The following is a 16,005-nucleotide window of genomic DNA, read 5'->3' on the forward strand; positions in this document are numbered from 1 at the left end:
TTATTTTTGTAATTCCAGTTTGCACATTTGGAACTGCAGCAGAAAACTATTAGACAGAAAGACCCTCAAAATCAAAAGTGACAAAATTTCGCCTACGGCGACAAAATGTCCACTCCCATAACAGTAGCTCTAGTACCGACCAGCTCGCCACACAAGCTTCACAGCCGCACTCCAAACAGATTACGGTTGCCACTGCGTAATCCTGTTATATGTACTGTAATCTGCAACCTGCTAACCCCTGGAGGCAGCAGGAAAGCAGCACCAGGTCCCGATGTTCTGCGTATTGATTAGCCTGGTCAACATGGCCGCTCCAGCGTCTGTGTGTGAGAGGCTGCAGGCGGCATTTAGAGGTCTGCACAGACAGCCGGGAATGTGTGTGTCGAGTGTGTCGGATGGTGTCTCGCCCTGCAGCGATTATCACCTGGAACCAGAGAACATCTCATTCTGTAAATAAACGAGACCAGCGGACGGGAGAAAAACACAATGAGGCTAATTTTGACAAGATGACTGTGAACCGCCTCTGTTTACATGCTTGCAACTACTGATGTCCCAGGAAAGGGAGCAGGGACATCAGTAAAAGCGGCAGCAGATGCAAACGGAGCCGCAGAAATGTCTAACGTTTACAGCCAACGCAGCTGTCTTTGTTTTCCGTTTAGCTGCCCAACAGAAACATGAAAATTCTAAAAGAGCAAATAGTGTAAAACTGTGGGAAGGATGTGGGACAGACCCAAAGCGTAACAACAAACACATGACCCACAAACATCCGTCCTGGTCCATTGTTGTAGCGCGAGTCCTCGGTTTTAAACGGCACACCAAGAACTCTTTGGCTTTCATAAATGTGGCTGGATAACGCAAAGCACGTTCAAAAACCCGTCACAGAGAAACCTCAACTTGTCTTCACACCAGTTCTGACTGCACTTATGTGGCAGCACCATTGTTCCTGGTTGAATAAAACTGTGAACCAGGACAGACACAAGGTTTTCTGAATAAAAGAATAAAATTAAATCAATCAAATTCTTTGTTTTTGCACAAATTCTTATCGGCTGAAATACAGCAAGACTTGGGGATGAAAGTGGAGGCGACTGCAGAAGTGATGGTGTCTGTGATATGATTCAAAATAAAACTACATGCTACTGCAATTAAATTGGCAAATGTAGTCCTAATTTAGTCAACAAATTCCTTCTGCAGAGTAGACCGAGGCATTTTTCTTTGACCGGCTTATTTGTCTAATGCAAATAAGCAGACTCTCTCTGCAGCACTTCAAATTTGGCTGGACTGCCGGCACTCCGTTTAGGACTTGAAGGTTTAAATTAAGTTCATTAGCCTTTCAAATTTGACTCGATTTTTTAAATCGAGTCAAATTTGGCTCAGTTTGACCAAGAAGCCTGGTTCACCATCAAACCAAGCTAATTACCCAAGCTGCTTGGTTAGCTCATTAACCAAGGAACTACGATTGTGACATTTTCTCGTTGAGTTTATTCTGTCGTAAACCCTTTGACACAGCCTAAACAATACTGTGGTTATTTCCAGAAAACAGGATGTTACCTTAACAACAGTGACACGGCGCCACGTAAAAGCGCCCACTGTATTCAGTCATCATTCAGTTTATGTTACACTAAACCAGCAGAAACAAAGACGCACATGCCTCCCTCTGGGAACCCAGCGTGATTCAGTCTGCAGCCCTCCTTGTGCTTTATAAACACTGTTTTTCAAGAGGGACTAAAAGTGGTTAGCACTAGTAAAAGTCACTGGAAGTCAGCGGTGGAGATGCTGATTGAGCGGACAGAGGGGACATTGTTCTTCATGATGACGTTCGCTGTGGTAAACATCGGATTCGCGGAAATGCGTTCACGGCTCGTCTTGGGAGTCAGGCCTACGGCCGCGGATGGTATTGTGTTTTACCCCTTAATGTAAAAGTGCTGCGTGAACTCACCTCGCTCTTTCTTTTCCTTTGAGAAGGAGTCAAACCGTCTGCGGAGGGACTTTCTTCGTTTGCGTATTTCTGCGGGGAAAAAGGAGAAAAAGTTACAACGGATGCGAATCATCGGATCGTCTCAACAATAAAGATTGTGCAATCCACGGCCTGAAATGTCTTTCTTCAATTTATCGTATTGTGTACTGTTGAGATCAAACACTGTCCTCTGTGTGGAAAAGCTCAGTTGTTTTTTTCTGTCTTTTGGGACAGAAGTGAACCGAGAAACATCTTTTTCTTGTTCCGTACAGACTGCATCCTCACCACAACTTTCTCCTCTTTCCTCAACAGCAGAGCAGAATGTTTCTGCAGACGAGCCATGGCTGTTTGTTTGAACAGCCTGCTTTCCTTTGTGAGCGTAAGAAAAGGGGTCCAAGAAAAACACAGAGACAATGTTTAATGTTTGCACTTTGGATTTTATGTGATTCACCAACGCAGCGCTGCCTGGTTGTGAAGTGGTACCTACACGATTTCTGAGTCTTCTTTTCCCTCCTAGCTAGCCAACTTAGATTTTGTAAAACCACCTTTCCCTGCTGTTTTCTACTCAAACTTGCACATCTATAGACTAAAATGTATGTCTGTCCTTTTTTAACAAAGTTGCTCAAGCTAAGAGTCTCTGCATTGAAAAATCAACTTTGTTGCATCTAAACTCACTACTTTTGCTCAGTTTGATCCAAAATCAAATGGGATTTCCAAGCAGATCTGATGTGAACTGGCAGCATCCCCACAGCTTCGTGCCGTGTCGGTTCACAGGATCTTCACCGATTCCTTATGGAGTTTGTTTCAAAGCAGGTCGATTCTCTTTTTCAAGCTCCATGCTTCACTTTTCGGACTTGTTTATGTGCAAGGATCCCGGGGTCTGGTGTTTAGAAATGACTAATCCGAGGAAGGATTAGTCTTTTCCCGATTACGTAAGGACTTTGACTTATTACCTACAGTTGCACTTTCCAAAATACCTGTGACATGAGTAACAAAATCCTTTACTTTTTCCTGACAAGGACATTTTCAAAAATAGACATAGAAATAGAAACAGAGCAGGGGGGAAGAGGGGAGAGCGTTTCAGCTGTTGGGATAAAGAGGTCAAATTCCCACGACTGCAGGAAATTAAGGTTTATTTCTAAAGTGCAGAGCTCCTCCCAGTGAACACATGGCACCTCCATCTAAGGCTTATTTTCTATTGATGAGTGTGTTGCTGCACTTGAACATTTCCAAAACACAGAAGAAGAAAAAGTGACGGTCAAATAGAGGGGGGCGTTTGCAGAAATGCAACGTTCTGACCTTTTCTTGTTTAGCTTTCACAAATTTAAGTTCTGGCTCCAGTGTAAATAAATACCTGGAAATCGTCTGAAGCCAACCCAACATCTGTCTGCGGGATGGAACGTCGCTGGTTTGAGAGAGGAAAAAAGACGAACCGCAACGCAAAAGATGCAAAGATGCTGAATGTTTTCCCAAAATCTGCCAGGTTCCAGCCATGAACGTCAATCTTTATTCAGATTTCCGCGGGACTTGACTACAAGCATAACATCACCGTGAACTGGAGAGAATGTGAACACGATGGTCTGTAGAATAAATCCTAAAAACAAAAATAAAAACCCCATGAAAGTATGTGATCAGAAGTGAAAAACTAAAGGAGTGTGACAATGTTTTTTCTGCAAGCCCTCTGAACTACTAGAGGGCTCGTAAAAGCGCCCACTGTGTTCATTCATTATTCAGTTTATGTTACACTAAACCAGCAGAAACAAAGACGCACATGCCTCCCTCTGGGAAGCATGTGCCATGTGTTTGTCTGTGTCCAAACACATGGCAACAGACATGATTAAAAACCCCTGGAAGTGCAAATATTTGCAGGGATTAAAGTGGGAATTATGTCGATCTAATTGTTTTTTGACAAACAAAAGGGTTCAGTGTAATATCCTAACTATATCTCTGGCAATAAAAAAAACAATAGCAGCTGCAAGTTTTATTAAGTTCTTCATCTGAAATTAGTCTCCATCATGAGTTAATCGAAAGATCTGGTGTTTGCTGGTCTCTCTGCTGCTCTGGGTTTGATTATTTTGGAATTGAGAGAAGGTAGATGGGCTGGAGAGAGGCTGAAAGGAGGAAAACAGACGACACAAGAGGCAAAGCGGAGATTCAGAGAGTGTCGTCGTCCTGGTTAGAAAAGAGACTCAAGAGTAAGGGGGCATGAGAATGAACTCCGAAAACAACAAGCAAAATGAGCAGCAAGGGATCTGGTCAAAACGTGACATGAGAAAACAAAAATATCGAGCGAAATCTGCATGGAAGCAGCGAGGCAGACTGAGGGAGAACGCAACAGAAGCCCGAGGAGGACGAATGGGGAGGAGGACGAATGGGGAGGAGGACGGCGCTGCGGGAGACGAAGCCTCGGCCGAAACGGACACGTTGCTCTGCGGAGATTTCCCCCCTCGGGGGAGACGAAGAGCTAAACTATTCCCACACTCGCTCACTGAGAGCTTTGTCTGCAAGCTGGGGGGAAAAAAATGAAAAAAGAATAAAAAAAAATCTTTCTCTCAGCTGATGCTAATAACCTCTGTCACATTGCCCTTTGTTGTTCCAAATTCATCTTCTTGAGAGCAAACTTACAAGATCACCATCTATAGAGGACAGTTTAAGGAACTGAACTGTGCCTCAATTTTAGAAACCTCCATAGAGGTTTCTAAAATTGTTCAGATTCATGATGGCGGTTTGGTGTCAAACGAGTTCCAGATTATTAGACAGGAATCTCAAGTTTCCAACAGATTTCATCCCGTCAATATTCCTCAGACAAAACAAAAGAATCAGCCGAAGAAAAGATGTGCGTAAATAAAAAAAAAATAACGACACAATTTCAAGGCGTAAAGATATTTAGTTTTATTCCCAACTATGCTTCTGTTCTTAATTGACACAATTTCAAACCGAACTTTAGCTTTTGACCGTAGAATGATTTGTTTGTAATATACAAGCATGTTTAATATCAGTAAACTGTAAAAGTTGCATAGTTTAATGAAGGTTGTTGAAAGAGGTTGTATTTCCTTTTTTTATATTAATTTTTTTACCAGTACGTCACATATCTGTGTTTATACTTGACATTTGTCAAGTATAAACTAAAAAACTAAAAAACAGGAAATAGAAAGTGATTCATCTGTTTCCCCCTTGACTTTTTTTTTTTTTTGTCTCTCTAATCTGCGGCCCAATAAGAAAAAGATGTCAAGTCATATACATTTTTAAAAAAAGGTTATGAGAAAGATATGAGAAGATTTCCAGAAAATGACACCAGCAGAGAGTCTCACAGGAAGAGGAAGAGATGCAATAGCTCGACCTCAAAAGACTTTTTTTTTCATACAATATTTTGCTGGTTCTGCTTCGATGAGGAGAGTTCTTGTTGCTGAAAATGTTTTTAGTTAACTATTTTTTAAAAATGTTTTTGCGGTCAAAAACGCAAACTTTAATTGTATCAGGATTAAAGAGTCAAAATCTGAAAAGTGCAGCATGCTTTTAAACATTTTTATTAAGCTCCCTTTAGCCCTTAGCACAACATTGAATTCTGGGAAATCTGTAATGTGTGAAATATTTAAATCAAATATAAACTTAAAGAACATTCATGTATTAGAAAGGCACAGTCAAAGTAAAGGAGGAAGTGGCATGAGCACAAATACGCACCACACCTTTCAGACTTTAGTTTGCTTGTTAATTAATTTTTTTATTCCATTTCTTCCCACAGGATGAAGTCAATGGGACTCACTGGGGTTTAGTTTCCCTGAGGGGGAATTTAAAGACACAAACAGGGGGGAAGTTTTGTGAAGTTGGGTGGCCGCTAAAGTTTCTCCTTGGGGATGTAAACAAAACCCACAAACTGTGAAGAGAAACGCATAACTGAGCTAAAAAAAACCCAAAAAACAAGAAGTATATCGAGCCTCAAGTAGAAATGTGGTCAAAGTTGAGCTGGTTAGTTATTTAAGAAAGTGTTGGGAGTCTGAGTTAAGTAGCTTAATGACCAGAGTAGCAAAGAAAAAAACAAACAAGCAACAAAAAACCCCTGTCTGTATCCCTGAGGTCTCAATAAAACCTGGGAGAAAACGTCTGGTTCTGTGAGGTGTGTGTGCGGGGAGGAAAAAGAAACAAAAAAAAAAAAAAAAAACGGTTGCGGCGCATTGGAGCAACTATTTCCCATTACCGCGTGGATTCAGTTCTTTGGAGTTCAGGCGGATCAAGAGGTTCCATGAAAACAATATCTCAAAGCGGGGAGCATCAAGAGGAGGAATGCCTCGCAAATAAACAGCCAGGATGAAGGCTGGGCTTTCTTTCTGAAGCTCTTCAGAGATTCTAACTGCGCTGCTCGCAACGCGTCAGCGGCCACAAAGTCGAGCACCTTTGGATGTGTTTGTTTTTTCCCCTGCAGGTATCTCAAAAAGTCACGAGACGGGAAGAAAACCTCTAAAGTAATGAATCGATCATATGACGGTTTAACGTCCGATTGGTTTCAGCTTCTGTTCATCGGGGCAGAGATAACAAAATAAGAGGGTCAAGGAAAGGTTAATCCTGAGGCTTCGGTCACAGTGTTATCTAACAGAGCAGTAATATACTGGTTTCTTCTTCTTCTACTACTTCTTCTTCCTGGCAGGATCTTAAAAAAGGATCATGTCAAGAAGCTGCCGCCTTTAATATTTCAGCTCAGATTATCAAGGTTTTACCAAGGATAACATGTTGCAGCGATTCACTGCTCTCACGAGATGAAGACGGTACACCAAATTTGGTTTATAAGAACAGGATGGGATATGTACGGGAAAAATCCGATTCTTGTTTTCTCTATTTCTTTCTGGGAATTCATCCCAAAGGATGATGATGACGATGCTGATGACGGAAATCTGGGGTCAAGCAAAAAAAAAAACTTGTTCTAAAGAAGAAAAGTGATTCAGCCTACACTGCAAAAACACAAAATGCTACCAAGTACATTTGGTCTCGTTTCTGGTGAAAATATCTTAATACATCGGAAATAAGACAAAACCTGACTGACAAGTAGATTTTCTAAAAGATATGGGAGCTTGTTAGTGACAACAAAGTTCCAGATCCACTGCCAGATTATTTGGCTTATAACCAGTACTTTTTCCATCAGTTTCAAGCTAATGGTTGGATGCTTAAGAAGCTACTCCGCTGTCCTCCTCCTACCTTTGGGAATGTTGATCTTACACTCCAGGTCTCTCTCCTCCAGATGGTACAGCGCCACCTCCTGCAGCCGGGCGCGCTCCAGCTCCGACAGGCTCTGGATGGGCACCGGCTGCAGACGCACGCTCTGTCCCAACATGGTCGCCCAGGTGTGGTCCCCCTGCAAGCAGAAAAGAGACGGTCTGCAATCTCGGCAAAAATGGGTCCGGACACTTTGTGTCGTTCATCACAGAGTCTGTTTTTTTTTTTTTTTCTATCTTGAAAAGTTCGATGAATCAAATTCTTCAGAGAAGATGATCAAACAACCATCAAACACTTAGTTTGATGCCTCAAAACGTCCGCAACACAAAAAGCAAGAGTTTTCTAGCGATGGCCTTCAAGTCAAGAGCTTCTATTCTGGTGGAAGATATGGAGTTGTTGCCCTGCTAATTGTGTTTACAGATATTATTCACTGGTTTATTTTTATCTGAGCCATTCTTTGCAAAATACCATTTTGATACTCTTTGTCTGTTGACCTTGAGGTCTTTGGTTTTATTTCTCTCATCAGACAAAGCTTCAGCCAACACACTGGCGATACATTTTAGAACAAAGCATCAATGTCTGTCAAATCTCTGCTTTTAGAAAACAGACTAAATGTAAACATAGACTGGAAAGTCTTGAGAAAGTTGTAATATTTTTACCAGTAACTTTAAAAAAAAAAAAAAAAAAGGTTGTCATATCAAGATTAATGATTAGCCAACTTTTCCTAATAGGTTAAAAGGTCCTTTCATTGAGAAGCCAGAGTGATAAGAGTCAGAAATCCACTTTTTCGGCCAGTACAGATTTTCCCCTCCCCCACTTGTTACTGGGAAGGCTGAAAGACGACATCAACACTTTTTTCTTACATGCAAGAAACACAAAGTCGACTCTTTGGACGAACATGCATCAAAATGAAAAGGAACACCAATTACAGTTGGCGAGCTAAATATCACGATAAACAACAATATTGTTATTTTGAGATAACTTTCATAGAATATATTAATAATATCATAATAAAAGACCAACAAACTTCAGTTTAGTAAAGAACACTCAGCTGTAGAGGAACTGAAAGACATTTTAAATATCCAAACATAAAACAATCAAAACCAATAATAAAAAAATTAAAAACACACACACACAACCAAAACCATAAATAAAATAGATTATGATTTCCCTGTAAACAGAATGGAACATATCGGGCTCAAATAATTTCCCTTTTCTCCAACAGTAGAGCTTGTAAATGTTGCTTTGTGGATCCCGTCTCGTCTTATCGAGCCTATGGGGCATTTGACTCAGATCAGCTGTCTGTCCCTCAGCCGCAGGGGGAAAAATAAACTGTATATAAAATCCTTATAAGGCGGTCAAACAGCGTCCAACTTTAAACCGTTAACACAAACTCGTAAAATGCATTATGTAAAACATGCAGCGCCATCAGACGTCTTCTGTATACATTCATATTACTGGGTGTCCTTACAGGCACACAAACACAATCAAGTCTCGCTTAAATATCCATGTGGTCCGGGGAATGAAAGTATAAAAATGTGGCAACACTCTGACAGAGGTTTCACTCTAAATAAAAAGGAAAGTGGAACTTTAATAGTGTTAGCCCAGTTTCATAGCAATTTAGGTCTAAATGTGTTTACGTTCAGCATGGGCCGTTTTATACAGCTGCAGCCGTCGGACACCGTTCAGGAAATAAGATGGGTTTTGTGTCCGAAGGTCGTATGAAGATGTGCGTTTTTAGGTGTGAAATACTTGAATTAGCCTGGAAACAAAAGTAAAAATGCATTGTGAGGGAGCAGAGTGAAAGAAAGAAAAGCCGTGATGTGACATAAAAGGCCAAACTTCAGTTTTACAAATGCACTCAGGTATTTAGGAGAAATGTCCAGAGGTCTAGTGAGAGTCGAAATCAAATGTTATACAGTTTGTTGCATTCTGAGGGAGCGGTGCGCCTCACAAAATAGACGAGGAGCAAAATATTATGTGGAAATGTTGATGCAACAGCTCAAGACATCAGCCAAAAAGTTAAAGTTTTGATGGAAAAAGGTATATTGGAGAAAAAATGAACATATGTGCACCATAAAAAAGGACACAACAGGGATTAAGCAGTGCAAAGATCAATGATTTGGAATGGTCAAAAATTTCAGCAAACTATATATACTCTGAGAAGTTTGTGGGAGGAAACCTAAAATGTTTGACCCAGTCGTGTTGGCAAACTTGGTAATTTTGTAAGAGAGACTCGTTCTGGAATGTAGCAAATAAAAACAATAAAACGGCAAACATTTAGTCTGATCTGTCTTATCTGAATAAATAAGCTAGTAATCTAAACTGGCTTATTCCAGTTTAAATTACTGGTATTTTAAACTGGAATCATGTCGCTTAAAAAAAAAATCTTGTGAACCAGAGGAGGTGATTTTGAATCGAGCCGGGTGAACGTAAAGTGTTTGCTGGACAGATTGGTGAGTCGAAGGTCAACCACAGCCAGACGTAACTCATGAAATGTCAAACCCTGTCAGACAAAAATGCAAATATGTCTGAAGTGTGACAGCAGGCGAGAAGGGATTCTTTCCTCCAACTGCTGGGCTCTGAGGAGTAGCTGAGGAATTTTGTGCAAAATGTAAATGAGACATCTGTATCAGGAACACCGTGTCTACTAAAACATTCAGAGTTTTGGTGTGAAACAAACAAACTCTTTCAAGCTAAAACGCAAACCTCTTTGAAGAGCTGAATCGATGTCACGGCGCCTTCTTTTTGATTTAATTTGTTACAGTTTATGGAGTAACTCCGATCTCCGCTGTGGTTCATCACTGTGTGCACGTTTATGAAAACACATACAACAGTATATCACACTTAAAGCAGAAATGTAAGATATTTAAGATTTATAAAAATATTGAAATATAAATTGCTTCACACGTGGCTATATTTGATGTATAATGAAAAATTTAATGTTTCAATAGTTGATTTGTTTGGTGTTTTTATGATGTAACCCTTTGAATTACATTGTTGGTGAAATCTGCTATTGAAACAAACTTGACTGACTGATATTTACGGTTGATGTGTTAAGAACATCGATTTACTATTTATCTTGCTTTTACTCATCACAGCGGTATGAACAAAAAGATCTGGTTTTGTAGAAGTTTAATTTGAATAAAAGAAGATGCATAATGTTTTGTAACGTCGCTAAAAGTCATTACGTTAAAGCTTTACGTTAAAGCTTTACGTATTTTCTCGTTTTCTTGTTTTTACTGTAAAGGTCAATAACATCCCATTCCAGGTCTGCAGTTGCCCAGTTATACTTTGTCCGCCTTCATGATGACAACATACCAGCAAAACAGAGGGACAATAGGTTAAGACCACATAATAAACAAAACACTACTGCACATTTCTTACTGATTCCATTCGTAGCCAGTTTTCAGATTTAAGTTTTCATTCTTCCCGACCTTTCCTTATACCTCGTCTAGATATGGGCTGCTGTCAATAGCAGGAAGTAGGAAACAAGACAATTCACGCCACATGACAGCCAACCCACACAGGAAGACGGAGCAATGGAGTATTTTGTGCCAGACTTGCAAGATATTTTTCCACATGTGAACCAAAAACAATCTGGAGCAGGATAAAAACATCAAGTACGAGAAAGAGGTTTTTTTTCTTTACTTTTTTCTTTTTACATATTTGGACTAAATAAGAGAGTTGTTTTGTTTTTTTGCTAATTTGCATCAAAAGCATGTTCAAAAAATTGTTTAAATCTGCAAAACATTTGTACTGACAGAATGAATAATCGCTACAGAGATGACATGTGGTTATTTATAAAAGCAGCAAAAAAAAAAAAATTATAATAATAATGAATGTATGCAAACTCCAGCTTGTTGCTGTGCCTGCCTCAGGATGAGGCGACGGTGTTACATAAACACTCTCTAACAGCTAGCAGGTGCTTCTCACTCCTCTCCTCCACATGTGGGATCAAACATGTTGACATCTCCCCTCCAGGCATCCATGTTTCTACGTGTTTCTACATGTTTCTCTTCGTCTTCGTTTTGTGATGTTCCTCATTGGCCGCAGCCTTTCGTCGTGACCTCACCAGTCGACCCCAAAACCAAATGAGACCGAATGCCAACCCATGTTAGCCTCGTTAGTGCTAGATAATTTATTTATTAATTTATTTTTCATTTGCGTTTCAGTGATGTGAAATGACCTGATAAAGGTGAGTGTTTAAAAAAGTGTTGAATGTCATAAAATAACCAGTTTTTTGCTTGTGAGATTAATATTCGCTAAATCTCCATCCTGTCTTATAGAGAAACTTGGTAAAAAAATGATAAGTAAAATGAACAAGCTTTTAAAAAAAGTGATGAGAGAGATAACTAACTCTAAACACTAAAGTAAGTAAATCTTGATATTTAGGACCAGAAATGTTAAAATTTCAGAGCTTTGGTACCTGGAGAAGGCAGAATGTAGATGAGGACACTGGTGTATATTTGTGGCACTTTAAAACTTTTTTTATTTGAGATTTTTTTACATTTTTATTTTCTGTAAAAATATATTTGCACTTGTTTCAGAAATAAACATTCTGCCTTTGCTTTAACTTAACAGCGAATATTTTATTTCACTGGTCAGCATTCACCAATATGCTGATGACGCACTTCTCTGCCTAAAATGTTCCTACAAACTGGCAATCTAAAAAAGCATGTTGATATGAAATAGTTAAAGCTTTTGAGGATCGAAACAATTTATTTTGGGGATGTACCAAAATAAAAGGTAATCAATACTCATAATTATGGCTAGGAAGTGAAAAATAATAAGACAGATATGACGTGAATGATGTAAATATTACACAAAGCCTTCAAACTGAACACACAGTTAAAAATTAGGATAGAATTTCAAATTCAAAAATACTTTATTGATTCCAAAAGGAAATTAAGTGATTTTATAACACATTAATTCAAAAAGAATAATAAATGGAAACTAAAAACTCAGATGTTATCTTAACGATTCCTTAGGTTTTCTCTTTCATCAGGGGTGATCAGAGGCCCGTCATTTAATAATCTGTTCAAGATTTCACCCACCTCAACAGAGGAACAAAACACACTGTGACATCAAGCAGATTTTATTTCTTCATTTCAGTCTTTCTGCTGATACAATTTGACAAAAGCTTTTAATTTTCTATCAAGGAAACACAAACACGTCCTTCAGTGTGTTCTGTCCTGTTTGGGAATTTGCATAATGAACATGAAAGAACAGAGTTTCCTCAGATGTAATGACGTCCCATTATCTTCTCATTATTCGGCTTCACATTGTGTTCCGGAGAACTAATAGGACAGGACGGCTGATTTTCATTAAGACGGTCTCAAAACACAGCAACACACACATGAGTATGTAAACGTGCCCTGGGAGTGGCTTACATACAGTCACACACACACACACAAGTAGGATTTACTAATAGGTTCTTGGCAGAGCCATAGACTTGTGCCTTAACAGGTCACTCATTGACACATCAGCTGTTGTGTCACGGCCGACTAAAATTTCATGTTTACCAACAAATGGATTCAATTTTAACATCTACACTAAAATTAAAACTGCCCCACATCTGTCAAGGCTTGAATTATGAGCCCAGATTTGTACAACTAGAGGTGCATCAACAGCGTCACACTTTGTAGAAAACACCAAACATGTCAATAAAGCTTTGAAACTGAAATAGATATTGGTGTTACTTCTTGGTAATATCAAATGCTGCACTATGTAAGTTTTATAAAAATATTTTTTATACATTTGTGAAATCTGTCCATGTGTCATAACAGTTTAATATGAGACAGATAATCGACAAAAATTGAGCTCTTCTGCTTTCTTACAGTGCTAAATAAAAATAACCAATCAGAACCAGGAGGCGGGTCTTAGCGCTGTTAATCAAGTTTGTGTACACATGGTGCCTCTTTCCAATGGTAATTGAGCAAGATGCAGGACAGACTCTGGTCAGATCGCCGGTCAATCATGAGCCAAACAGATGAATATCTAAGCACTGAGACTGAATACTCCAGCATTTTACATTATTGCCAACTCCAAGAACCCAAACACTCCCTACTGCTCCATCTCATCACACCTCCACCGCTGTGCTTTAACTGTGACATTTCATACTCAGACGTAATCCTGAACCCCAACTGAATAAAATTCATCTTATCTCACCAAAATTTTGCTTTAAATTCATTAACGCCCTGCACTTTTCCAGCAAAGAATCTGCCCGTCTTTGTGAAGAAGTCAAATATGTTGCTTGTTTTTCCAGATTAGAAAAAACTGATATGGAAGGGAGTTCAAACCATCTGAGCTTTCCCTGAAACTCGTCTATTGATAACCAGTCAAAGATTTACCGATTTGTCTTTTTTCAGGCAAGAGGACCTACAGGAGAAAGCTTGGAAAGATTCTACATTAACGCACTGAGGCTCATTTTTATTTCAATAATCAAAGTTTTATGAGAAAACCTCAAATGGTGATCATGGGCAAACACTTGGGTTGGGTTAAGTTTATAATTTGGACTATACTTTCATATATAGTCCAAATTCTGCTAGTTAAGCTAATTTTGTTGTAGCAGAATTTGCTACAAATTGGGGAGTAAAGACAGTAAATTTATGTTTCACATAAACTAAACTATTAGTAAACACAGAATGACACAACAAAGTCTGCTATGTTCAGGTCTATTTGGAGAAAATTGAGTAAAATATAAAATCTGAGTTAATTTGAAAAAAAACTAACCTGCAACTATCAGTGATTTGAGGCCTAAAAGGCAAATAAAACAGCTACAAATAGATATCAAAAGATTGTCAACATGAAAATCACACAGTATCCACACGCACACACACACACACACACACACACACCAACTGTACCTGTAGGAGGGCTTCACCGTTTCTCAGTTAAAATCCCCAAACTTTTGTTGCCTTTAGTTTGCAGAGCCTTGACTTTCCAGACTTCAGCGAAACAAATTCATCTCAGCTTCATCTGAGCTGAACGAGACTGACTGGGGAGGGCTGAGCAGCGTGTCAGATTAAGAGAAGAGAAGGAGGAGGAGAAGAAGGAGGAGAAGCGGTGCCGCCGACTCGACTTCTTACAACATAAACACAAGAGAGGAGGGAAGGAGGGAGGAGGGACGGGGAGAAAAGGGCAGAAGAAACTGGATAGATGGAAACACAGTGAAGGAAGACGGTGGGAAAGATAACCAGGAGAAATTATCAGCAGAAACTATGAAGGTAATAAAGAGGAGGGATTTAAAGAGGCAATAAAGGGATGTTATTGCTACTTTATGAGGAGAGGATTTAAAGGAACACATGAATCTGAGCAAACAGACAGAAAGAAGAGTTTGGAGGAAAAAGAAAAGAGAATCAAAAATGGAAAACATGGGTACTGGAAAGGAAAATAAAAAAAGATGGTGATCAAAGAAAGTTGGTCACATGAGGAGGGTTAAGGGACAGAAAGTAGAAAACGGGAGAATGGCGAGAAAATATTAAAGGGATAACTCAAGAGGAAATGGAAGAAAGAAAAAGCATCAGCTACCAATGAAGAGGAGGCAATAAAAAGGACGGTGAAATGCTTCCCAAGACAAGACGATACACAACACCGGGTTAGCATGGCAAAGCAAGAACCATCTTTTGTTTGGTTTTTACAAATATAGTTATATATTTAGCCAATATAGTCACAAATCACACACATTGCTCTCGATGGTCAGAAGTCATTCGGTATGACCAGCCCAAATATTGTAACTTTGAGAAAATATTTCAAACGTTAAACTTCTCTCAAACACTTTCTCCTGTTTAGATTTGTTCAGCTCAATTAATATGGGTTGCATTCACACCAAAAATGTTCTTTGGTCTGGACCAAAACCAGGCCTTTTCTTTCTTTTTTTTCTTTAATCTTTTTATGTGGTTTGCTTTCACCTTGTGAAAGCAGTGATGATCGGTGGACATAAATAAAGGAGGAGGACGAAACGCTCTGTGTGTCCTGACCCACAACATGCTAGCGGCCCACTTTTGGAGATGGTTGTGGTGCACTTCCTAACAAACTCAAGACCTTCCTCAATCTGAAACAACTCACAGGAAACTTGGTCTTTTTGGACTTCACCAGCTACCACTGCTGAACATTGTGGCAAAAACGAGCCCTTCAGTGTTGCCAACGCTACTGCTGCATGCAGTTTGATATAATTCAATGCACTTTTAAGATTTTTCAGAAAGATTTTAATAGGACAGAGTGATTTTAGTGACATTTTGTGTTCCAAAAAGAAAACTGATTAAAAGCACACAATACCTGACTCTGACTGGACAGAGTCTAATAGTCTACAGCTGGACTAAATGAGTCAAAGATGGAGTGAGAAAATCAGTTTAGTAGATCAGGACAGGTGAAATGATGAGATGTTGGATTGAGAAATACAGATTTCAAGAAGTATCAAGACTAAGGTAAGAACACAGAAGTTAGGAGGGAGGAAGACAAAAAGAGAAGAGGAGGGAGGTGAGCGGGAGGGAGCAAGCAAAGGATTAAAAGGACAGGATAAAAGGTCTATAAAAAGGACAGAGGAGAGCATAGCTGAACGAAAGAAAAAGGCCGTGAGGAAACCTGTTCAAGTGAGATAAGATCAAGTCGTAGGATGTTAGTGGGCGTCAAAAGCTTCTCTGAGCCCCAATCTGGCCTGGATCTCCTCTAATTAAGCTGGAATTAAACCACCTCTATGAGGTTGCTCATGTGGGATGGTGATCAATGCTTTCATGATGTTTAAAGAGACAAAAGAACAAGATCAACAAGTTATATGTAACACAGCATAAAGTAGATGCATGTTTTTTTTTATTCCTGTTATTTTGATCAGAATTACAAAAAATATT

General features: G+C 39.4%; 1 protein-coding gene across 2 annotated transcripts in view; it reads right to left on the minus strand.

Moving 5' to 3' along the window:
* Positions 1-16,005, minus strand: part of arhgap36 (Rho GTPase activating protein 36) — a 52,860-nt gene that overhangs the window by 16,261 nt on the left and 20,594 nt on the right. The window contains exons 1-3 of one of the 2 annotated variants that reach the window (XM_055021339.1): positions 14,026-14,136; positions 7,139-7,295; positions 1,934-2,002 (exon numbers count right to left, since the gene is read on the minus strand). In XM_055021339.1, coding sequence (XP_054877314.1) covers positions 1,934-2,002; positions 7,139-7,274 — 205 coding nt within the window. In that variant the 5' untranslated portion in view covers positions 7,275-7,295; positions 14,026-14,136. Of the gene's footprint in view, positions 1-1,933; positions 2,003-7,138; positions 7,296-14,025; positions 14,137-16,005 lie in introns of those variants that run through there. The other variant, XM_055021338.1, reaches the window with a different exon arrangement.

The sequence above is a fragment of the Poeciliopsis prolifica genome, unplaced genomic scaffold, assembly GCF_027474105.1.
Source record: "Poeciliopsis prolifica strain line A6 unplaced genomic scaffold, Auburn_PproV2 SCAFFOLD075, whole genome shotgun sequence".
NCBI classification, from domain to species: domain Eukaryota; kingdom Metazoa; phylum Chordata; class Actinopteri; order Cyprinodontiformes; family Poeciliidae; genus Poeciliopsis; species Poeciliopsis prolifica.